This window comes from Pristiophorus japonicus, chromosome 19 (assembly GCF_044704955.1).
Source record: "Pristiophorus japonicus isolate sPriJap1 chromosome 19, sPriJap1.hap1, whole genome shotgun sequence".
Lineage (NCBI taxonomy): Eukaryota > Metazoa > Chordata > Chondrichthyes > Pristiophoridae > Pristiophorus > Pristiophorus japonicus.
Window position 1 is genome coordinate 6,477,800 of NC_091995.1, and position 25,205 is coordinate 6,503,004.

Sequence of the window (25,205 nt, forward strand, 5' to 3'; positions counted from 1 at the left end):
CGGCCACCGATGGTTGGGCGATAATAATGGGAAATGCTCAGGAGGGCAGAATTAGAAGAAGAGAGTTCTCGGAGTATAACAATATGATGGTCTTTTATCTCATTGCTGGTTTGTGTGAGAACATAAGATCATCAGAAACAGGAGCAGGCATCGGCCACCTGGCCCCTCGAGCCTGCTCTGACATTTAATAAGATCATGGCTGATCTGATCTTAGCCTCAACTCCACTTCCCTGCCTATTCCCCATAACTCTTGACTCCCTTATCATTCAAAAATCTATCTCCACCTTAAATATATTCAATGACCCAGATTCCACAGCTCTCTTGGGCAGAATATTCCATAGATTCTGAGTGAAGAAATTTCTCCTCATCTCAGTTTTAAATGGGCGACCTCTTATTCTGAAACTATGTCCCCTAGTTCTAGATTCCTCTACAATGGGAAACATTGTCTCTGCATCTACTCTGCCCAGCCCCCTCATTATCGTACATAAGATCACCTCTCATTCTTATAAACTCGAATGTGTATAGGCCCAATCATCTCAACCTTTCTTCATATGATAACAACTTCATCTCAGGAATCAACCTAGTGAACCTTCTCTGAACAGCAAGCGTATCCTTCCTTAAATACGGAGACCAAAACTGTCGGCAGTACTCGAGGTGCGGCCTCACCAATACCCTGTACAGTTGTAGCAGGACTTGCTGCTTTTATACTCTATCCCCCTGGCAATAAAGTCCAACATTCCATTTGTCTTCCTGATTATTTGCTGTACCTGAATGACAAATTTTTGTCTTTCATGTACAAGGACCCCCAGATCCCTCTGTACTGCAGCATTTTGTAATCTATCCCCATTTAAATAAGAATTTGCTTTTATATTTTTACGAACAAAGTAAATAACCTCACATTTTCTCACATTATACTCCATCTGCTAAATTTTTGCCCACTCGCAGCCTGTCTATATCCCTTTGCAGATTCCTTGTGACCTCCTAACAACATGCTTTCCCACTTACCTTTGTATCATCAGCACATTTGGCGACATTACACTCAGTCCCTTGATGCAAATCATTAAAAGAAATTGTAAATAGTTGAGGCCCCAGCACTGATCCTTGTGGCACCCCACTTGTTACAGTTTGCCAAGCTGAAACAGACCCATTTATCCCGACTCTCTGTTTTCTGTTAGTTAGCCAATCCTCTATCCATGTTAACATATTACCCCCAACCCCGTGAGCTCTTATCTTGTGTAGTAACCTTTTATGTGGCACCTTATCGAATGCCTTCTGGAAATCCAAATACATGACATCTACTGGTTCCCCTTTATCCACTCTGCTCGTTACATCCTCAAAGAATGCCAGAAAATTTGTCAAATATGATTTCCCTTTCATGAATCCATGCTGACTCTGCTTGACTGTATTATGATTTTCGAAATGTCCTGCTAATACTTCCTTAATAATGGACTAGAGCATTTGCCCAATGACAGATGTTAGACTAACTGGTCTATAGTTTCCTGCTTTCTGTCTCCCTCCTTTTTTAAATAGGGACGTTACATTTGTGGTTTTCCAATCTGCTCAACCTTCCCACAATTCAGGAAATGTTGGTAGATTACAACTAATGCATCCACTATCTCTGCAGCCACTTCTTTTAAGACCCTAGGATACAGGCCATCAGGTCCAGGGGACTTGTCCACCTTTAGTCCTATTAGTTTGCCTAGTACTATTTCTCCAGTGATTGTGATATTTAAAGTTCCCCCTCCCAATAGCCCGTTGATTATCAATAATTGGGATGCTTTTAGTGTCTTCATCTGTGAAGATCGATACAAAATAATTGTTCAAAGTCTCTGCCATTTCCCCGTTTCCCATTATTAATTCCCCAGTCTCACCCTCTAAGGCATGAATGTTTACTTTAACTAATCTATTGCTTTTTATATACTCTTAATCTCTCTTTTTATTTTTCTTGCTCGTTTACTCTCATAAATTATCTTCTCTATTATTTTATAAGTTGTCCTTGGCTGTTTTCTATACATTTCCCAATCCTCTGGCCTTCCACTATTCTTCACAACATTTATGCTTTTGTTTTCAATTTGGTACCATCCTTTACTTCCTTAGTTAGTCACGGACGATTCATCCTTCTCTTAGAGTCTTTCTTTCTCACTGGAGTATATCTGCTGACAGTTATGAAATATCTCCTTAAATGTCTGTCATTACTTATCTACAATGTTGCACTTTAGTCTATTTTCCCAGTCCACTTTAGCCAACTCTGCCTTCATACCTTTGTAATTGCCTTTATTTAAGAACAGGACACTAGTTTGACTCCCAACTTTCTCACCCTCAAACGGAATTTGAAATTCGATCACGCTATGATCACTCTTCCCAAGAGGATCATTTACTATGAGATCATTAATAAATCCAGTCTCATTACACGTTACAAGATCCTACACTAAAACAGTGACTACGCTTAAAAAATACTTCATGGACTGTAAAGATCATTGGGACGTCCTGAAGCTGTGAAAGGCGCTATATAAATGCAATTCTTTCTTCTTTATTGTGTGACAGTTTTATTTCTGACCCGTGCTCCCATCCAGCAGGGTATGTAGCCAGGAGGCACTGATTACTCCCCTCAAGTTGTGGTTCAGTCTTGCCTGGAAAGATCACAGTGTGTGTGTGTGTGTGTGTGTGCAAATATATTTACATGAAACAAATATTCAAAATTCTGCTTTCAGTAGCTGTAGGGAGGCAAGGTTCTTTAATCGAATGACGTTAAATTTGGAGACTGTTCTCGTGCCTACATTCAGTCAGAATCCCTTTCCTCCAGTTCCTGTACAGCTTCTCGATCTCTTCTCTCAGTCTGCTGTGGTCCGGGCAACGGTAACGTTTGGTTGCTTTTTCCCACCCCCTCTCTCTCTTAGCTTCCCCAGAGGACGACAGGGTTAGACTGGGCAGTCTGTCAGTCCCCAGTGTCACAGCTAACTCGCTCCGACTCTCCTGGACCGTGGACAGGGTCTTTGACTCATTTTTCATACAGTACCGAGTCCAGGGTTCTGAGGAGACCCAGAACATCACAGTCACTGGCGGGCAGCGAGCGTACCTCATCACAGGCCTCGAGCCTACTACCAGATACACCGTCTATCTCTACGGGATTTATGGTGGACTGCGGACACCGCCCTTGACCATTGCAACAACCACCACAGGTACTTGGGAGCTGTCTAGGCCCTTTTAATGTGAACATGTTTCTCTCGGTCTGTCTTTATCCCTGTTACTCTCAGGTACAAATCTGTAATGAAGCACGGGCCCTGCCACAGTGCAGCAAGCCATTAAACGAATGGATTGCAGAAAAAAAACTGTGAATTAGCATAACGAGCGTTGTACAAACTAGAAAAAGTTATCATAATGCATTTGTGCAACCTCAATCTTAGTAACAATAACTTGCATTTATATAGCGCCTTTCGCCTCGTAAAATGTCCCAAGGTGCTTCACTGCAGAGTAAATCAGACATAATTTCACACCGAGCCACACAAGGAGATATCAGTGCATGTGACCAAATGTTTGGTCAAAGATGTAGGTTATGAGGATTGAATTAAAGGAGGTAGAGATGTAGAGAGTTGGGAAGTTTTGGGGCGGGAGTTCCAGAGCTTGGGGCCTAGACAGTTGAAGGCACGGCCACCGATGGTTGGGCGATAAAAATGGGGAATGCTCAGGAGGCCAGAATTGGAAGAAGACAGAGTTCTCGGAGTATAACAATATGATGGTCTTTTAACTCATTGCTGGTTTGTGTGAGAACATAAGATCATCAGAAATAGGAGCAGGCATCGGCCACCTGGCCCCTCGAGCCTGCTCCATCATTTAATAAGATCATGGCTGATCTGATCTTGGCCTCAATTCCACTTCCCTGCCTACTCCCTATAACCCTTGACTCCCTTATCGCTCAAAAATCTGTCGATCTCCGCCTTAAATATATTCAATAACCCAGCCTCCGCAACTCTCTGGGGCAGAGAATTCCACAGATTCTGAGACAAGAAATTTCTCCTCATCTCAGTTTTAAATGGGCGACTCCTTATTCTGAAATTTTGTCCCCTAGTTCTAGATTCCGTCACAATGGGAAACCTCCACTCTTCATCTCCTCTGTCCAGCCCCCTCATTATCGTACATGAGATCACCACTCATTATTATAAACTCGAATGTGTATAGGCCCAACCATCTCAACCTTTCTTCATATGACAACACCTTCATCTCAAGCATCAATCTCGTGAACCTTCTCTGAACAGCAAGTATATCCTTCCTTAAATACGGAGACCAAAACTGTACGCAGTACTCCAGGTGCGGCCTCACCTACAGTTGTAGCAGGACTTCTCTGCTTTTATACTCTAACCCTCTTGCAATAAAGTCCAACATTCCATTTGCCTTCCTGATTATTTGCTGAACCTGAATGACAAATTTTTGTGTTTTATGTACAAGGACCCCCAGATCCCTCTGTACCGCAGCATTTTGTAATCTCTTCCCATTTAAATAAGAATTTCCTTTTATATTTTTCCTAACAAAGTAAATAACTCACATTTTCCCACATTATATTCCATCTGCTAAATTTTTTCCCACTCGCAGCCTGTCTATATCCCTTTGCCGATTCCTTGTGACCTCCTAACAACATGCTTTCCCACTTACCTTTGTATCATCAGCAAATTTGGCTACATTACACTCAGTCCCTTGATGCAAGTCATTAATACAAATTATAAATAGTTGTGGCCCCAGCACTGATCCTTGTGGCACCCCACTTGTTACAGTTTGCCAAGCTGAAACAGACCCATTTATCCCGACTCTCTGTTTTCTGTTAGTTAGCCAATCCTCTATCCATGTTAACATATTACCCCCAACCCCGTGAGCTCTTATCTTTTGCAGTAACCTTTTATGTGGCACCTTATCGAATGCCTTCTGGAAATCCAAATACATGACATCTACTGGTTCCCCTTTATCCACTCTGCTCGTTACATCCTCAAAGAATGCCAGAAAATTTGTCAAATATGATTTCCCTTTCATGAATCCATGCTGACTCTGCTTGACTGTATTATGATTTTCTAAATGTCCTGCTAATACTTCCTTAATAATGGACTAGAGCATTTGCCCAATGACAGATGTTAGACTAACTGGTCTATAGTTTCCTGCTTTCTGTCTCCCTCCTTTTTTAAATAGGGACGTTACATTTGTGGTTTTCCAATCTGCTCAACCTTCCCACAATTCAGGAAATGTTGGTAGATTACAACCAATGCATCCACTATCTCTGCAGCCACTTCTTTTAAGACCCTAGGATACAGGCCATCAGGTCCAGGGGACTTGTCCACCTTTAGTCCTATTAGTTTGCCTAGTACTATTTCTCCAGTGATTGTAATATTTAAAGTTCCCCCTCCCAATAGCCCGTTGATTATCAATAATTGGGATGCTTTTAGTGTCTTCATCTGTGAAGATCGATACAAAATAATTGTTCAAAGTCTCTGCCATTTCCCCGTTTCCCATTATTAATTCCCCAGTCTCACCCTCTAAGGCATGAATGTTTACTTTAACTAATCTATTGCTTTTTATATACTCTTAATCTCTCTTTTTATTTTTCTTGCTCGTTTACTCTCATAAATTATCTTCTCTATTATTTTATAAGTTGTCCTTGGCTGTTTTCTATACATTTCCCAATCCTCTGGCCTTCCACTATTCTTCACAACATTTATGCTTTTGTTTTCAATTTGGTACCATCCTTTACTTCCTTAGTTAGTCACGGACGATTCATCCTTCTCTTAGAGTCTTTCTTTCTCACTGGAGTATATCTGCTGACAGTTATGAAATATCTCCTTAAATGTCTGTCATTACTTATCTACAATGTTGCACTTTAGTCTATTTTCCCAGTCCACTTTAGCCAACTCTGCCTTCATACCTTTGTAATTGCCTTTATTTAAGAACAGGACACTAGTTTGACTCCCAACTTTCTCACCCTCAAACGGAATTTGAAATTCGATCACGCTATGATCACTCTTCCCAAGAGGATCATTTACTATGAGATCATTAATAAATCCAGTCTCATTACACGTTACAAGATCCTACACTAAAACAGTGACTACGCTTAAAAAATACTTCATGGACTGTAAAGATCATTGGGACGTCCTGAAGCTGTGAAAGGCGCTATATAAATGCAATTCTTTCTTCTTTATTGTGTGACAGTTTTATTTCTGACCCGTGCTCCCATCCAGCAGGGTATGTAGCCAGGAGGCACTGATTACTCCCCTCAAGTTGTGGTTCAGTCTTGCCTGGAAAGATCACAGTGTGTGTGTGTGTGTGTGTGTGCAAATATATTTACATGAAACAAATATTCAAAATTCTGCTTTCAGTAGCTGTAGGGAGGCAAGGTTCTTTAATCGAGTGACGTTAAATTTGGAGAAAGATCTCGTGCCCACATTCAGTCAGAATCCCTTTCCTCCAGTTCCTGTACAGCTTCTCGATCTCTTCTCTCAGTCTGCTGTGGTCCGGGCAACGGTAACGTTTGGTTGCTTTTTCCCACCCCCTCTCTCTCTTAGCTTCCCCAGAGGACGACAGGGTTAGACTGGGCAGTCTGTCAGTCCCCAGTGTCACAGCTAACTCGCTCCGACTCTCCTGGACGGTGGACAGGGTCTTTGACTCATTTTTCATACAGTACCGAGTCCAGGGTTCTGAGGAGACCCAGAACATCACAGTCGCTGGCGGGCAGCGAGCGTACCTCATCACAGGCCTCGAGCCTACTACCAGATACACCGTCTATCTCTACGGGATTTATGGTGGACTGCGGACACCGCCCTTGACCATTGCAACAACCACCACAGGTACTTGGGAGCTGTCGGGGCCCTTTTAATGTGAACATGTTTCTCTCGGTCTGTCTTTATCCCTGTTACTCTCAGGTACAAATCTGTAATGAAGCACGGGCCCTGCCACAGTGCAGCAAGCCATTAAACGAATGGATTGCAGAAAAAAAACTGTGAATTAGCATAACGAGCGTTGTACAAACTAGAAAAAGTTATCATAATGCATTTGTGCAACCTCAATCTTAGTAACAATAACTTGCATTTATATAGCGCCTTTCGCCTCGTAAAATGTCCCAAGGTGCTTCACTGCAGAGTAAATCAGACATAATTTCACACCGAGCCACACAAGGAGATATCAGTGCATGTGACCAAATGTTTGGTCAAAGATGTAGGTTATGAGGATTGAATTAAAGGAGGTAGAGATGTAGAGAGTTGGGAAGTTTTGGGGCGGGAGTTCCAGAGCTTGGGGCCTAGACAGTTGAAGGCACGGCCACCGATGGTTGGGCGATAAAAATGGGGAATGCTCAGGAGGCCAGAATTGGAAGAAGACAGAGTTCTCGGAGTATAACAATATGATGGTCTTTTAACTCATTGCTGGTTTGTGTGAGAACATAAGATCATCAGAAATAGGAGCAGGCATCGGCCACCTGGCCCCTCGAGCCTGCTCCATCATTTAATAAGATCATGGCTGATCTGATCTTGGCCTCAATTCCACTTCCCTGCCTACTCCCTATAACCCTTGACTCCCTTATCGCTCAAAAATCTGTCGATCTCCGCCTTAAATATATTCAATAACCCAGCCTCCGCAACTCTCTGGGGCAGAGAATTCCACAGATTCTGAGACAAGAAATTTCTCCTCATCTCAGTTTTAAATGGGCGACTCCTTATTCTGAAATTTTGTCCCCTAGTTCTAGATTCCGTCACAATGGGAAACCTCCACTCTGCATCTACTCTGTCCAGCCCCCTCATTATCGTACAAGAGATCACCACTCATTATTATAAACTCGAATGTGTATAGGCCCAACCATCTCAACCTTTCTTCATATGACAACACCTTCATCTCAAGCATCAATCTCGTGAACCTTCTCTGAACAGCAAGTATATCCTTCCTTAAATACGGAGACCAAAACTGTACGCAGTACTCCAGGTGCGGCCTCACCTACAGTTGTAGCAGGACTTCTCTGCTTTTATACTCTAACCCTCTTGCAATAAAGTCCAACATTCCATTTGCCTTCCTGATTATTTGCTGAACCTGAATGACAAATTTTTGTGTTTTATGTACAAGGACCCCCAGATCCCTCTGTACCGCAGCATTTTGTAATCTCTCCCCATTTAAATAAGAATTTCCTTTTATATTTTTCCTAACAAAGTAAATAACTCACATTTTCCCACATTATATTCCATCTGCTAAATTTTTTCCCACTCGCAGCCTGTCTATATCCCTTTGCCGATTCCTTGTGACCTCCTAACAACATGCTTTCCCACTTACCTTTGTATCATCAGCAAATTTGGCTACATTACACTCAGTCCCTTGATGCAAGTCATTAATACAAATTATAAATAGTTGAGGCCCCAGCACTGATCCTTGTGGCACCCCACTTGTTACAGTTTGCCAAGCGGAAACAGACCCATTTATCCCGACTCTCTGTTTTGTGTTAGTTAGCCAATCCTCTATCCATGTTAACATATTACCCCCAACCCCGTGAGCTCTTATCTTTTGCAGTAACCTTTTATGTGGCACCTTATCGAATGCCTTCTGGAAATCCAAATACATGACATCTACTGGTTCCCCTTTATCCACTCTGCTCGTTACATCCTCAAAGAATGCCAGAAAATTTGTCAAATATGATTTCCCTTTCATGAATCCATGCTGACTCTGCTTGACTGTATTATGATTTTCTAAATGTCCTGCTAATACTTCCTTAATAATGGACTAGAGCATTTGCCCAATGACAGATGTTAGACTAACTGGTCTATAGTTTCCTGCTTTCTGTCTCCCTCCTTTTTTAAATAGGGACGTTACATTTGTGGTTTTCCAATCTGCTCAACCTTCCCACAATTCAGGAAATGTTGGTAGATTACAACCCATGCATCCACTATCTCTGCAGCCACTTCTTTTAAGACCCTAGGATACAGGCCATCAGGTCCAGGGGACTTGTCCACCTTTAGTCCTATTAGTTTGCCTAGTACTATTTCTTCAGTGATTGTGATATTTAAAGTTCCCCCTCCCAATAGCCCGTTGATTATCAATAATTGGGATGCTTTTAGTGTCTTCATCTGTGAAGATCGATACAAAATAATTGTTCAAAGTCTCTGCCATTTCCCCGTTTCCCATTATTAATTCCCCAAGGGATGAATATTTACTTTAAATACTCTATTTCTTTTTATGCACCTGGAGAAGATCCAACTGTTTTTATTTTTCTTGCTAGTTTACTCTCATACACTATCTTCTCTCTATTATTTTATTGGTTGTCCTTGGCTGGTTTCTAAAAATTTCCCAATCCTCTGGTCTTCCACTATTCTTCACAAGATTGTATGCCTTTGTTTTCAATTTGATACCATCCTTTACTTCCTTAGTTAGTCACGGATGGTTCAACCTTCTCTTAGAGTCTTTCTTTCTCACTGGAATATATCTGCTGACATCTGCTTAAATGTTCGTCATTACTTATCTACCATCTTACACTTTAATCTATTTTCCCAGTCCACTTTAACCAACTCTGCCTTCATACCTTTGTAATTGCCTTTATTTAAGAACAGGACACTCGTTTGACACCTAGCTTTCTCACCCTCAAACTGAATTTGAAATTCGATCACGCTATGATCACTCTTCCCAAGAGGAACCTTTACTATGAGATCATTAATAAATCCAGTCTCATTACACGTTACAAGATCCTACACTACAACAGCGACAACACTTAAAAAATACTTCATGGGCTGTAAAGATCATTGGAATGTCGTGAGGCCATGAGAGGCGCTATATAAATGCAATTCTTTCTTCCTTATTGTGTGACAGTTTTATTCCTGACCCGTGCTCCCATCCAGCAAGGTTTGTAGCCAGGAGGCACTGATTACTCCCCTCAAGTTGTGGTTCAGTCTTGCCTGAAAAGATCACAGTATGTGTGTGTGTGTGTGTGTGTGGAAATATATTTGCATGAAACAAATATTCAAAATTCTGCTTTCAGTAGCTGTAGGGAGACAAGGTTCTTTAATTGAATGACGTTAAATTTGGAGAATGATCTCACGACCACATTCAGTCGGAATCCCTTTCCTCCAGTTCCTGTACAGCTTCTCGATCTCTTCTCTCAGTCTGCTGTGGTCCGGGCAACGGTAACGTTTGGTTGCTTTTCCCCCTCTCTCTCTCTCTTAGCTTCCCCAGAGGACGACAGGGTTAGACTGGGCAGTCTGTCAGTCCCCAGTGTCACAGCTAACTCGCTCCGACTCTCCTGGACTGTGGACAGGGTCTTTGACTCATTTTTCATACAGTACCGAGTCCAGGGTTCTGAGGAGACCCAGAACATCACAGTCACTGGCGGGCGGCGAGCGTACCTCATCACAGGCCTCGAGCCTACTACCAGATACATCGTCTATCTCTACGGGATTTATGGTGGACTGCGGACACCGCCCTTGACCATTGCAACAACCACCACAGGTACTTGGGAGCAGTCAGGGCCCTTTTCATGTGAACATGTTTCTCTCTGTCAGTCTTTATCCCTGTTATTCTCAGGTACAAATCTGTAAGGATGCACAGGCCTTTACACGACTGGATTGCGGAGAAAAAGCTGTGAATTAGCATAACGAGCATGCACAAACTGGGTAACATTATCATAATTCATTCGTGCAACCTCAATCTTAAGAAATAATAACTTGCATTTATATAGCGCCTTTCGCCTGGTAAAATGTCCCAAGGTGCTTCACTGCAGAGTAATTCAGACAGAATTTCACACCGAGCCACACAAGGAGATATCAGGGCATGTGACCTAATGTTTGGTCAAAGATGTAGGTTTTAAGGATTGAATTAAAGGAGGTAGAGATGTCGAGAGTTGGGAAGTTTTGGGGAGGGAGTTCCAGAGCTTGGGGCCTAGACAGTTGAAGGCACGGCCTTCGATGGTTGGGCGATAATAATGGGAAATGCTCAGGAGGGCAGAATTAGAAGAAGAGAGTTCTCGGAGTATAACAATATGATGGTCTTTTATCTCATTGCTGGTTTGTGTGAGAACATAAGATCATCAGAAACAGGAGCAGGCATCGGCCACCTGGCCCCTCGAGCCTGCTCTGACATTTAATAAGATCATGGCTGATCTGATCTTAGCCTCAACTCCACTTCCCTGCCTATTCCCCATAACTCTTGACTCCCTTATCATTCAAAAATCTATCTCCGCCTTAAATATATTCAATGACCCAGATTCCACAGCTCTCTTGGGCAGAATATTCCATAGATTCTGAGTGAAGAAATTTCTCCTCATCTCAGTTTTAAATGGGCGACCTCTTATTCTGAAACAATGTCCCCTACTTCTAGATTCCTCTCTGCCCAGCCCCCTCATTATCGTACATAAGATCACCTCTCATTATTATAAACTCGAATGTGTATAGGCCCAACCATCTCAACCTTTTTTCATATGACAACACCTTCATCTCAAGCATCAACCTAGTGAACCTTCTCTGAACAGCCTCCAGTGCAAGTATATCCCTCCTTAAATACGGAGACCAAAACTGTCGGCAGTACTCTAGGTGTGGCCTCACCAATACCCTGTACAGTTGTAGCAGGACTTCTCTGCTTTTATACTCTATCCCCCTGGCAATAAAGGCCAACATTCCATTTGTCTTCCTGATTATTTGCTGTACCTGAATGACAAGTTTTTGTGTTTTATGTACACGGACCCCCAGATCCCTCTGTACTGCAGCATTTTGTAATCTATCCCCATTTAAATAAGAATTTGCTTTTATATTTTTCCTAACAAAGTAAATAACCTCACATTTTCTCACATTATATTCCATCTGCTAAATTTTTGCCCACTCACAGCCTGTCTATATCCCTTTGCAGATTCCTTGTGACCTCCTAACAACATGCTTTCCCACTTACCTTTGTATCATCAGCAAATTTGGCTACATTACACTCAGTCCCTTGATGCAAGTCATTAATACAAATTGTAAATAGTTGAGGCCCCAGCACTGATCCTTGTGGCACCCCACTTGTTACAGTTTGCCAAGCTGAAACAGACCCATTTATCCCGACTCTCTGTTTTCTGTTAGTTAGCCAATCCTCTATCCATGTTAACATATTACCCCCAACCCCGTGAGCTCTTATCTTGTGCAGTAACCTTTTATGTGGCACCTTATCGAATGCCTTCTGGAAATCCAAATACACCACATGCACTGGTTCCCCTTTATCCACTCTGTTCGTTACATCCTCAAAGAATGCCAGAAAATTTGTCAAACATGATTTCCCTTTCATGAATCCCTGCTGACTCTGCTTGACTGTATTATGCTTTTTTTAAATGTCCTGCTAATACTTCTTTAATAATGGACTAGAGCATTTGCCCAATGACAGATGTTAGACTAACTGGTCTATAGTTTCCTGCTTTCTGTCTCCCTCCTTTTTTCAATAAGGGCGTTCCATTTGTGGTTTTCCAATCTGCTCAACCTTCCCACAATTCAGGAAATTTTGGTAGATTACAACCAATGCATCCACTATCTCTGCAGCCACTTCTTTTAAGACCCTAGGATACAGGCCATCAGGTCCAGGGGACTTGTCCACCTTTAGTCCTATTAGTTTGCCTAGTACTATTTCTCCAGTGATTGTGATATTTTAAAGTTCCCCCTCCCAATAGCCCGTTGATTATCAATAATTGGGATGCTTTTAGTGTCTTCAACTGTGAAGATCGATACAAAATAATTGTTCAAAGTCTCTGCCATTTTCCTGTTTCCCATTATTAATTCCCCAGTCTCACCCTCTAAGGGATGAATGTTTACTTTAAATACTCTCTTCCTTTTTATATACCTGTAGAGGCTCTTACTGTCTGTTTTTATTTTTCTTGCTAGTTTACTCTCATAAACTATCTTCTCTCTATTATTTTATCAGTCCTCCTTGGCTGGTGTCTAAACATCTCCCAATCCTCTGGCCTTCCACTATTATTCGCAACATTGTATACCTTTGTTTTCAATTTGATACCATCCTTTACTTCCTTAGTTAACCACGGACGGTTCATCCTTCTCTTCGAGTCTTTCTTTCTTACTGGAATATATCTGCTGACAGTTATGAAATATCTCCCTAAAAGTCTGTCATTACTTATCTACCATCTTACACTTTAATCTATTTTTCCAGTCCACTTCAGCCCACTCTGCCTTCATACCTTTGTAATTGCCTTTATTTAAGAACAGGACACTCGTTTGACACCTAGCTTTCTCACCCTCAAACTGAATTTGAAATTCGATCACGCTATGATCACTCTTCCCAAGAGAATCCTTTACCATGAGATCATTAATTAATCCAGTCTTATTACACGTTACAAGATCCTACACTACAACAGCGACTACGCTTAAAAAATACTTCATGGGCTGTAAAGATCATTGGGACGTCCTGAGGCTGTGAAAGGCGCTATATAAATGCAAGACTTTCCTCTTTATTGTGTGACAGTTTTATTTCTGACCCGTGCTCCCATCCAGCAGGGTATGTAGCCAGGAGGCACTGATTACTCCCCTCAAGTTGTGGTTCAGTCTTGCCTGGAAAGATCACAGTGTGTGTGTGTGTGTGTGTGTGTGCAAATATATTTACATGAAACAAATATTCAAAATTCTGCTTTCAGTCGCTGTCGGGAGACAAGGTTCTTTAATCGAGTGACGTTAAATTCGGAGAATGATCTCGTGCCCACATTCAGTCGGAATCCCTTTCCTCCAGTTCCTGTACAGCTTCTCGATCTCTTCTCTCAGTCTGCTGTGGTCCGGGCAACGGTAACATTTGGTTGCTTTTTCCCCCTCTCTCTCTCTCTCTTAGCTTCCCCAGAGGACGACAGGGTTAGACTGGGCAGTCTGTCAGTCCCCAGTGTCACGGCTAACTCGCTCCGACTCTCCTGGACCGTGGACAGGGTCTTTGACTCATTTTTCATACAGTACCGAGTCCAGGGTTCTGAGGAGACCCAGAACATCACAGTCGCTGGCGGGCGGCGAGCGTACCTCATCACAGGCCTCGAGCCTACTACCAGATACATCGTCTATCTCTACGGGATTTATGGTGGACTGCGGACACCGCCCTTGACCATTGCAACAACCACCACAGGTACTTGGGAGCAGTCAGGGCCCTTTTAATGTGAACATGTTTCTCTCTGTCAGTCTTTATCCCTGTTATTCTCAGGTACAAATCTGTAATGAAGCAAGGGCCCTGGACCCGTGCAACAGGCCTTTACATGACTGGATTGCGGAGAAAAAGCTGTGAATTAGCATAACCAGCGTGCACAAATTGTGCAACATTATCATAATTCATTCATGCAACCTCAATCTTAGCAAAAATAACTTGCATTTATATAGCACCTTTCGTCTAGTAAAATATCCCAAGGTGCTTCACAGCAGAGTAAATCAGACAGAATTTCACACCGAGCCACACAGGGAGATATTAGAGCATGTGACCACCGTCATTGGCAGCCCCTCGGAATCGAGGAAGACTTGCTTCCACTGGTGAAGTGAGTTCTTTGGTGGCTGAACAGTCCAATAGGAGAGCCACAGACCCTGTCACAGGTGGGACAGACATTTATCGGGGGAAGGGAGGGGGGCTGATTTACCACACGCTCCTTCCACTGTCTGCGCCTGACCTCTTCGCGCTTTCGGCATTGAGACTCGAAGAGCTCAGCGCCCTCCCGGATGCACTTTCTCCACCTAGGGTGATCTTCGGCCAGGGACTCCCAGGTGTCAGTGGGGATGTCGCACTTCATCAGGGAGGCTTTATGCGTGTCCTTATAATGTTTCTGCTGTCCACCTTTGGCTCGTTTGCCATGAAGGAACTCCGCATTTAGCATTTGCTTTGGGAGTCTTGTGTCCGACATGCGAACTATGTGGCCTGCCCAGCGAAGCTGATCGAGTGTGGTCAGTGCTTCAATGCTGGGGATGTTGGCCTGGTCGAGGACACTGATGTTGCTGCACATGTCCTCCCAGGGGATTTGCAGGATCTTGCTGAGACATCATTGGTGATATATCTCCAGCGACTTGAGGTGTCTACTTTACATCATCCATGCCTCAGATCCATACAGGAGGCCAGGAATTACTACAGCCCTGTAGACCATGAGCTTGGTGGTAGTTTTGAGGGCCTGGTCTTCAAACACTCTTTTCCTCAGGCAGACGAAGGCTGCTCTGGTGTGGGTCGATGGAACGTCCTCCTCTGTTTCGGACGTCCCCAAACATTTGTCACCATCCTCCGCCTGCTCCACGACGACATGCAGGCCGTGATCCTTACCAACGGATCCATCACAGACCCAATCCACGACCGGACCGGGGTCAAACAGGGCTGCATCATCACCCCAACCCTCTTCTCAATCTTGCTCGCCGCCATGCTCCATCTCACAGTCAACAAGCTCCCCGCTGGAGTGGGACTAAACCACAGAACCATTGAGAAGCTGTTTAACCTTCGCCACCTCCAGGCCAGGTCCAAGCTCACTCCAACTTCTGTTGTTGAGCTACAGTGTGTGGACGATGCCTGCGTCTGCGCAAATTCTGAGGTTGAACTCCAGGATGTAGTCGATGTATTCACCGAGGCATAAGAAAGCATGGGCCTCACGCTTAAGACAAAGGTCCTCCACCAGCCTGTCCTTGCCGCACAGCAATACCCAGTCATCAAGATTCAGGGCGCGGCCCTGGACAACGTGGACCATTTCCCATATCTCAGGAGCCTCTTGTCAGCAAAAGCAGACATTGATGAGGAGATTCAACATCGCCTCCAGTGCGCCAGTGCAGTCTTCGGCAGGTGACCAAACGCTTGGTCAAAGACGTGGTCTATAAGGATCGTCTTAAAAGAGGTAGCGATGTAGAGAATTGGGAGAGGTTTGGGGAGGGAGTTCCAGAGCTTGGGACCTAGACAGTTGAAGGCACGGCCACCGATGGTTGGGCGATAAAAATGGGGGATTCGCAAGAGGTCAGAATTGGAAGAAGACAGAGTTCCCGGAGCACAACAATATGATGGTCTTTTAGCTCATTGCTGGTTTGTCGGAGAACACAAGATCATCAGAAATAGGAGCAGGAGTCGGCCATTTGGCCCCTCGAGCCTGCTCCGCCATTCAATAAGATCATGGCTGATCTGATCTTGGCCTCAACTCCACTTCCCTGCCTGCTCCCCACAACCCGTGACTCCCTTATCGTTCAAAAATCTGTCTATCTCCGCCTTAAATATATTCAATGACCCAGCCTCCACAGCTCTCTGGGGCAGAGAATTCCAAAAATTCACAACCCTCTAAGAGTGGAGATTCCTCCTCATTTCTTTATTATGAGACTATGTCCCCTAGTTCTAGACTCCCCCACGAAGGGAAACATCCTCTCTGCATCTACCCTGTCAAACCCCCTCAGAATCTTATATGTCTCAATAAGATCACCTCTCATTCTTCTAAACTCCAATGTGTATCGGTCCAACTTGCTCAACCTATCTTCATAAGACAACCCCTTCATCTCAGGAATCAACCTCGTGAACCTTCTCTGAACTGCCTCCAATGCAAGTATATCCCTCCTTAAATACAGAGACGAAAATTGAACACAGTACTCCAGGTGTGGCCTCACCAATACCCTGTACAGTTGTAGCAGGACTTCTCTGCTTTTATACTCCATTCCCCTTGCAATAAAGGCCAACATTGCATTTGCCTTCCTAATTACTTGCTGCTCCTGCATGCTAACCTTTTGTCTTTGATGTACAAGGACCCCCAGATCCCTCTGTACTGCAGCATTTTATAATCTCTTCACATTTAAATAATAATTTGTTTTTTATTTTTCCTACCAAAGTGGATAACCTCACATTTTCCCACATTATACTCCATCTGTCAAATGTTTGCCCACTCACTCAACCTGTCTATATCCCTTTGCAGATTCTTTGTATCCTCCTCACAACTTGATTTCCAACTTACTTTTGTATCAGCAGCATATTTGGCTACATTACACTCAGTCCCTTCATCCAAGTCATTAACATAAATTCTAAATAGTTGAGGCCCCAGCACTGATCCCTGTGACACCTCACTAGTTACAATTTGCCAAGCTAAAACTGACCCATTTATCCTGACTCTCTGTTTTCTGTTAGTTAGCCAATCCTCTATCCATGTTAACATATTACCCCCAACCCCGTGAGCTCTTATCTTGTGCAGTAACCTTTTATGTGGCACCTTATCGAATTCCTTCTGGAAATCCAAATACACCACATCCGCTCATTCCCCCTTATCCACCCTGCTTGTTACATCCTCAAAGAACTCCAGTAAATTTGTCAAACGTGATTTCCTTTTCATAAAACCATGTTGGCTCTGCTTCACTGTATTATGATTTTCTAAATGTCCTGTTAGTATTCCTTAATAATGGACACCAGCGTTTATCAATTGCAGATGTTAAGATAACTGGTCTATAGTTTCCTGCTTTTTGTCTCCCAGTTCCTGTACAGCTTCTCGATCTCTTCTCTCAGTCTGCTGAGGCCCGGGCAACGGTAACGTTTGGTTGCTTTTTCCCCCTCTCTCTTTTAGCTTCCCCAGAGAAAGACACTGTAAAACCATTTAGACTGGGCAGTCTGTCAGTCCCCAGTGTCACGGCGAACTCGCTCCGACTCTCCTGGGCCGTGGACAGGGTCTTTGACTCATTTTTCATACAGTACCAACTCCCGGGTTCTGAGGAGACCCAGAACATCACAGTCACTGGCGGGCGGCGAGCGTATCTCATCACAGGCCTCGAGCCTACTACCAGATACATCGTCTATCTCTACGGGATTTACGGTGGGCTGTGGACACCGCCCCTGACCATTGCAGCAACCACCACAGGTACTTGGGAGCAGTCGGGGCCCTTTTAATGTGAACATGTTTCTCTCTGTCAGTCTTTATTCCTGTTATTCTCAGGTACAAATCTGTAATGAAGCACGGGCCCTGCCCCCGTGCAACAGGCCTTTACACGACTGGATTGTGGAGAAAAAGCTGTGAATTAGCATAACGAGCGTTGCACAAGCTGGGCAACATTAGCATAATTCATGCACTGTCTGTTCGGGCAGTGTTCGGGAGGTAGATTCAATCGTTACCTTCCAAAGGGAATTGGATTACTGCTTGAAGGAGAAACAATTTCAGGGGTATGGTGTAATGTATTTTATTCATGGGTTCTTTGCTTAAGAATTCATAGCAACACAGTGCTATTAAGAGCTAGTTGGTTTATTAACAAAAGGTTTAACAATCACGCTGCACATTGCCAGTTCATCCACCAGGCTCACAACCATCTGCCTCATCGTGGATCCACCGAACCCAACTGGCCGGGGTTTTATTGAGTCTTGTGAACATCACGTGACTGGCTAAGCCACTCACAACTCAACAGCTCCACAAACCTGTGAGCATCCTCACCGGTGCATAGTTTACATATGGGGCAAAAGCGGGGAAGAGGGACTAATTAGATTGCTCTTTTCGAAAGAGCTGGTTCACACTCAATGGGCAAAGTGGCCTCCTTCAGTGCTGTAGTATTCTGTGATTCATTTGTGCAACCTCAATCTTAACAACAACAACTTGCATTTATATAGCGCCTTTCGCGAAGTAAAACGTCCCAAAGCACTTCACAGCAGAGTAAATCAGACAGAACGTGAAACCGAGCCCTCATAAGGAGATATCAGGGCAGTTGATCAAACACTTGGTCAAAGAGGTAGGTTTTAAGGAACTTCTTAAAGGAGGTAGAGATGTAGAGAGGCAGTGGAGATTGAGGAGGGAGTTCCAGAGCTTAGGGCCCAGGCAGCTGAAGGCACGGCAACCGATGGTGGAGCGATTAAAAATGTGAGATGCACAAGAGGCCAGAATTGGAGGAGCACAGAGTTCTCAGAGCATATACAGCATGGATTGAGGATTGGTTAATGGACAGAAAACAGAGAGTAGGAATAAACGGGTCATTTTCGGGATGGTAGGCTGTAACTAGTGGGGTACTGCAAGGATCGGTGCTTGGGCCCCAGCTATTCACAATATCAATGATTTGGATGATGGGACCAAATGTAATATATCAAAGTCTGCTGAAGATACAAAGCTAGGTAGGAATGTAAGTTGTGAGGAGGATGCAAAGAGACTTCAAGGGGATATAGACAGGCTAAGTGAGTGGGCAAGAACATGGTAAATGGAATATAGTGTGGAGAAATGTGTAGTTATCCACTTTGGTCAGAAAAGTAGTAAGCAGAGTATTTTTTAAATGGTGAGAGATTGGGGCATGTTGGTGTTCAGAGGGACCTGGGTGTCCTTGTACACAAATCACTGAAAGTTAAGATGCAGGAACAGCAAGCAATTCAGGCAGCAAATGGTATGTTGGCCTTTATTACAAGAGGATTTCAGTATAAGAGCAGTTCGGCATCAGCTGGAGTATTGTGTCCAATCTGGGCACCACACTTTAGGAAGGATGTGAAGGCCTGAGAGAGGGTGCAGAAAAGATTTTGGAGAATGGTTCCAGGGATGAGGGACTTCAGTTACGTGGATAGACTGGAGAAGCTGGGGTTGTTCTCCTTGGAGCAGAGAAGGTTGAGAGGGGATTTGATCGAGGTGTTCAAAATCATGAGGGGTCTGGACAGAGTAGAGAGAGAGAGAAACTGTTCCCGTTGGCGGAAGAGTCGAGAACCAGAGGACACAGATTTAAGGTGATTTGCAAAAGAACCAAAGGCGAGATGAGGGAAAACTGTTTTACGCAGCGAGTGGCTAGGATCTGGAATTCACCGCCGGAAAGGGTGGTGGAGGCAGGCTCAATCGTGGCTTTCAAAAGGGAATTGGATAAATATCTGAAGGAAAACAAAATTGCAAGGCTGGGAGGAAAGGACGGGATTGTGGGACTAGCTGGCGTGCTCTTGCAGAGAGCCGGCATGGTCTCGATGGGCCGAATGGTCTTCTTCTGTGCTTTAACCATTGTATGATTCTAATAGGCTCGAATTGGTGGAACACAGGGTTCTCGGAGCAGAACGGTATGATGGTCATTTATCTTATTGTTGTCTGTGGGAGCTTGCTGTGCGCAAATTGACTGCCACGTTTCCTCCATTTCAACACTGACTACACTTCAAAAGTATTGCATTGGCTGTCAAGCGCTTTGGGTTATTCTGAGGCCATGAAAGGCGCTATATAAATGCAAGACTTTCCTCTTTATTGTGTGACAGTTTTATTTCTGACCTGTGCTCCCACCCAGCAGGATTTGTGGCCAGGAGACACTGATTACTCCCCTCAAGTTGTGGTTCAGTCTTGCCTGGAAAGATCACAGTGTGTGTGTGTGTGTGTGTGTGGAAATATATTTACATGAAACAAGCTTCGAATTCTGCTTTCAGTAGCTGTAGCGAGGCAAGGTTCGTTAATCGAGTGACGTTAAATTTGGAGAATGAACTCGCGCCCACATTCCCTTTCCTCCAGTTCCTGTACAGCTTCTCGATCTCTTCTCTCAGTCTGCTGTGGTCCGGGCAACGGTAACGTTTGGTTGCTTTTTCCCCCCTCTCTCTCTCTCTTAGCTTCCCCAGAGGACGACAGGGTTAGACTGGGCAGTCTGTCAGTCCCCAGTGTCACGGCTAACTCGCTCCGACTCTCCTGGACCGTGGACAGGGTCTTTGACTCATTTTTCATACAGTACCGAGTCCAGGGTTCTGAGGAGACCCAGAACATCACAGTCGCTGGCGGGCAGCGAGCGTACCTCATCACAGGCCTCGAGCCTACTACCAGATACACCGTCTATCTCTACGGGATCCTCCGTGGCCAACGTACCAAACCCTTGACCACTGTCGTGTCCACCACAGGTACATCTCTCTTGCTCTCGAGCATCGATTGACCTCTGCTTCAAGATAGTTTCCAGGAGGTTTTATCAGCTGACCCCCACGTCTCTCACCATTGCCCCTCCCACCACCCGACACTTCCATCCTTGCGGCGGCCTCCTTCGCCACAGCCAATGGTAAAGCCAACAGAGTCTTCATTGCCCGATTCACCACCATCAGTCTAACTGTGTATTTATTCCCAATTCCAGTATATTTTGAGGGATATAAGGAATAACTGAAAGTGTTCAAAGAAAATGTAAAAATAACACATTTAATGCCTCCTGATGATTCTTGTCCTCAGTTGTTGCACTCAGCAGGGTCCTGAACATTATTCTTCAACTATTTACAATCTATATTAATGACTAGGATGAAGGGGCCGAGTGTAATGTAGCCAAGTTTGCTGATGATACAAAGATAGGTGAGAAAGCAAGTTGTGACAAGGACACAAATAATCTGCAAAGGGAGATAGACAGGCTAAGTGAATGGGCAAACATTTGGCAGATGGAGAATAATGAGGGAAAATGTGAGGTTATCCACTTTGGCAGAAATAATAGAAAAGCAAATTATAATTTAAATGGAGAAAAATTGCAAAGTGCTGCAGTACAGCGGGACCTGGGGGTACTTGTGCATGAAACACAAAAAGTTAGTATGCAGGTACAGCAAGTGATCAGGAAGGCCAATGGAATGTTGGCCTTTATTGCAAGGGGAATAGAGTATAAAAGCAGAGAAGTCCTGCTACAACTGTACAGGGTATTGGTGAGGTCACACATGGAGTACTGCGTACTGTTTTGGTCTCTGTATTTAAGGAAGGATATACTTGCATTGGAAGCTGTTCAGAGAAGGTTCACGAGGTTGATTCCGGAGATGAGGGGTTGACTTATGAAGATAGGTTGAGTAGGTTAGGACTATACTCATTGGAGTTTAGAAGAATGAGAGGTGATCTTATCGAAACATATAAGATAATGAGGTGTCCTGACAAGGTGGATGCAGAAAGAATATTTCCACTCATAGGGGAAACTAAAACAAGGGGACATAGTCTCAGAATAAGGGGCCACCCATTTAAAACTGAGATGAGGAGGAATTTCTTCTCTCAGAGGGTTGTAAATCTGTGGAATTCTCTACCCCAGAGAGCTGTGGAGGCTGGGTCATTGAATATATTTAAAGCGGAGATAGACAGATTTTTGAGCGATAAGGGAATAAAGAGTTATGGGGAGCGGGTGGGGAAGTGGAGCTGAGTCCATGATCAGATCAGCCATGATCCTATTCAATGGCGGAACGGGCTCGAGGGGCCGAATGGCCGACTCCTGCTTCTATTGTGTTCAATTCCCGTAGATTTCAGGCCTATTTTGAAGGGTTAGCAACCCTGCTTCAAAAACATGTCTTCTCCCATTGTTTGAAAGCAACAGAATGGTGGAGGAGGGGTGGGGTGGGGTGGGGGGTTGTTGGGGGAGTAAGGCCATGTTGCTATGGAAATCTGGCCAGTTTACGTAACACAGCAGAGTAAAGGCCACGAGGCTCTGGTTGAGTTTAAGAGATTGGGCTGCGAGCAATTCTGGACATCACACCTTAGGGAGGATATATTGGCCTTAGAGGGAATGCAGCGTAGGTTTACCAGAATGATACCCGGAGTTAAATTACGAGGAGAGGTTACGCAAACTTGGGTTGTATTCCCGAGAACTGAGAAGATTCAGGAATGGTTTGATTGAAGTTTTCAGGATATTAAGGGGAACAGATAACGTGGATAGAGAGAAACTAATTCTGCTGGTTGGGGAGTCTAGGATTAGGGGTCATAGCCTAAAAATAATAGCCGGGCCTTTCAGGCGTGAAATTAGGAAACAATTCTACACACAAAGGGAGGCAGAAGTTTGGAACTCTCTTCTGCAAATGGCAACTGTTGACTGTAAATCTGAGACTGATAGATTTTTGTTAACCAAGGGTATTAAGGGATATGGGGCAAAGGCGGGTCGATGGAGTTAGGTCACAGATCAGCCGTGATCTCATTGAATGGCGGAACAGGCTCGGGGGACTGAAGGGCCTCCTCTTGCTCCTATGTTGTTCCTTTGTTGGCTCACCACAAGACCTCAGTTGGCCAGTAAGGTCCCTGGTGCCATTAGCCAAGGGCAAGTTGTCCTCCAACTGCTGACTGTCCCTGCCATGTGTGTTAGCTTGGCAGTGGGTCTCATAATCCGTGCAGGCCAGGCCCCAGGATTCTGACCCGTGGGAGGCTGAGTTTCCGCCTTGGGTGCAATTAGCGATCCGGGTGCAAAGTGGCGCAGCAAATTGCACTTGGTTTGCGAAGTGTTTCTTTTCCCGAGTTTCTACTCCAATTCATTCGCGAATTGTCCAGTGCTGAATCTGCCCTCAGCCGGCACAATCAGGCGCTGTTTGATAACGTCTTTTTATTTTTAAAGAATGTTTGCTTTAAAAATATTCCTCGATTTAGTTAAGAGTGGTAACTTGGTGCAGTTTGATGAATATGGGTTTATCACAAAAAATTCACATTTTAAATCACTGACAATCCCCCACCTATGAGCAACCCGATTTTTAAATACCTGAAAACGACATTTAAAAAGGAACACCGAACTATATTCTGGTTATATTGGGGTACAGGAATCAATTTCTCAGTAAATTGAAAAAATAATGTAAACTCCTGTCCCCTCAGTACAGATTCACACGAGGCATGTAGTGAAGTCAAGGTCACTCTGGACCTGCACCTTTATTTCACAGCTCTGGAATGCTGCACTTGCCTGAGACCTGTCCTTATATACCTGTCTCTTGCAAGTGCAGCCCTGGTGGTAAGGTATGCTGGTGGTTACAGGTCATATCTTATTACAGTCATGTATAGCATGTTAGGATACAGTTATATATAATAATGTAAGATACATGACATCACCCTCCCCCAAGGTCTTATTGTCTTTATAGCTTCAGTCTCTTAGGTGGTCTACGCTCTCGTGTGGAGCGTCTGAGTTGTGGTTCAGTTGTTTGCCTTGGTGTCTGTTTTTCTTTGGGTGTGGTTGCTGGTATCTGGCCTGGGCTGTCTGTTTCGATTGGTGTGATTGTTGTTGACTCACCTGGGCTGTCTGTTGGGATTGCCCTTTTCTCAGGTTGTTCCCTCTGTCTGTCCTCCAGGTGTGGTGTGAGTTCCACATTGTAGTCTGCCTCTGGTTCCGCAGTGCTGTTGGTAAATCTGCTTTTGACTTGGTCTACATGCCTCCGGCATGTTTTGCCATTGTCCATTTGTACTACCAGTAGCCTGTTTCCTTCCTTGCCCGTTACTGTCCCTGCAAACCATTTGGGACCCCTGCCATAGTTTCGTACAAACACTTTGTCCCCTATCTCATTCCATCTCCCCCTCGAATTTCTGTCATGGTACTCAGTCAGCTTACGGCGCTTTGCCTCAACGATTTCGTGCATGTCTGGGAGGATTAATGAGAGCATTGTTTTTAAAGTCCTTTTCATCAACAGTTGCGCGGGGGAATCCCAGTCAGTGAGTGCGGACGAGATCTGTATGCCAGCAGCAGTCGCGACAGGCGACCCTGCAGCGTGGGACCTTGGATTTTAAGCATGCCTTGTTTAATGATTTGCACTGCTCTCTCCGCCTGGCCGTTGGAGGTCGGCTTGAACGGTGCCGTCTTGATGTGATTTATGCCGTGGTCAATTATAAAGTCTTGGAATTCTGCACTGGTGAAGCACGGACCATTGTCACTGACCAATATGTTAGGGATTCCGTGCGTTGCAAACATGGTTGCGAAGCTCTCCACAGTGGTAGAGGTTGTGCTCGAGTTTAAAATGGTGCATTCGATCCACTTTGAAAATGCATCTACAAATACGAGGAACACTTTGCCCATGAATGGGCCCGCATAGTCTACGTGCACTCGCGACCATGGTTTGGTAGGCCAGGGCCAGTGGCTCAGGGGAGCCTCCCTGGGGGCATTGCTGAGTTGAGCACAAATGGTGCACCTTCAGACACAGAGCTCCAAGTCCGCGTCAATACCAGGCCACCAGACGTGGGATCTGGCTATGGCCTTCATGAGAACGATCCCCGGGTGCTCGCGGTGGAGCTCCCAGACAAATGCCTCTCTGCCTCGCAGAGGCATGACTACTCGGCTGCCCCACATCAGGCAGTCTGCTTGTAGTGATAGCTCATGCATGCGCCTGTGAAAGGGTTTTAATTCCTCGGGGCAGGCATCGTGTGCCTCTGCCCAGTCACCGGTTAGGACACATCTTTTTACTAAAGATAATGTGGGGTCGCTGGCCGTCCGTCCAGGCTCTGATTTGGCGAGCCGTCATAGGCGAATCTGTGGCCTCAAAGGCATTGATTGCCATGACTATCTCACAGTCCTGTTCGTCAGACCCTTCCATGGTCACCAGGGGTAGTCTGCTGAGCGCGTCGGCACAGTTGTCTGTGCCTGGTCTGTGCTTTATTGTGTAGTCGTAAGATGCCAGCATGA

General features: G+C 44.6%; 1 protein-coding gene across 1 annotated transcript in view; it reads left to right on the forward strand.

Moving 5' to 3' along the window:
* LOC139230643 (tenascin-X-like) overlaps positions 1-25,205 on the forward strand; it is a 293,996-nt gene that overhangs the window by 192,658 nt on the left and 76,133 nt on the right. The window contains exons 31-39 of the mRNA XM_070862456.1: positions 2,577-2,612; positions 2,923-3,179; positions 6,540-6,821; positions 7,709-7,812; positions 9,847-9,881; positions 10,193-10,449; positions 13,792-14,073; positions 17,501-17,782; positions 20,458-20,739. Coding sequence (XP_070718557.1) covers positions 2,577-2,612; positions 2,923-3,179; positions 6,540-6,821; positions 7,709-7,812; positions 9,847-9,881; positions 10,193-10,449; positions 13,792-14,073; positions 17,501-17,782; positions 20,458-20,739 — 1,817 coding nt within the window. The remainder of the gene's footprint in view (positions 1-2,576; positions 2,613-2,922; positions 3,180-6,539; positions 6,822-7,708; positions 7,813-9,846; positions 9,882-10,192; positions 10,450-13,791; positions 14,074-17,500; positions 17,783-20,457; positions 20,740-25,205) is intronic.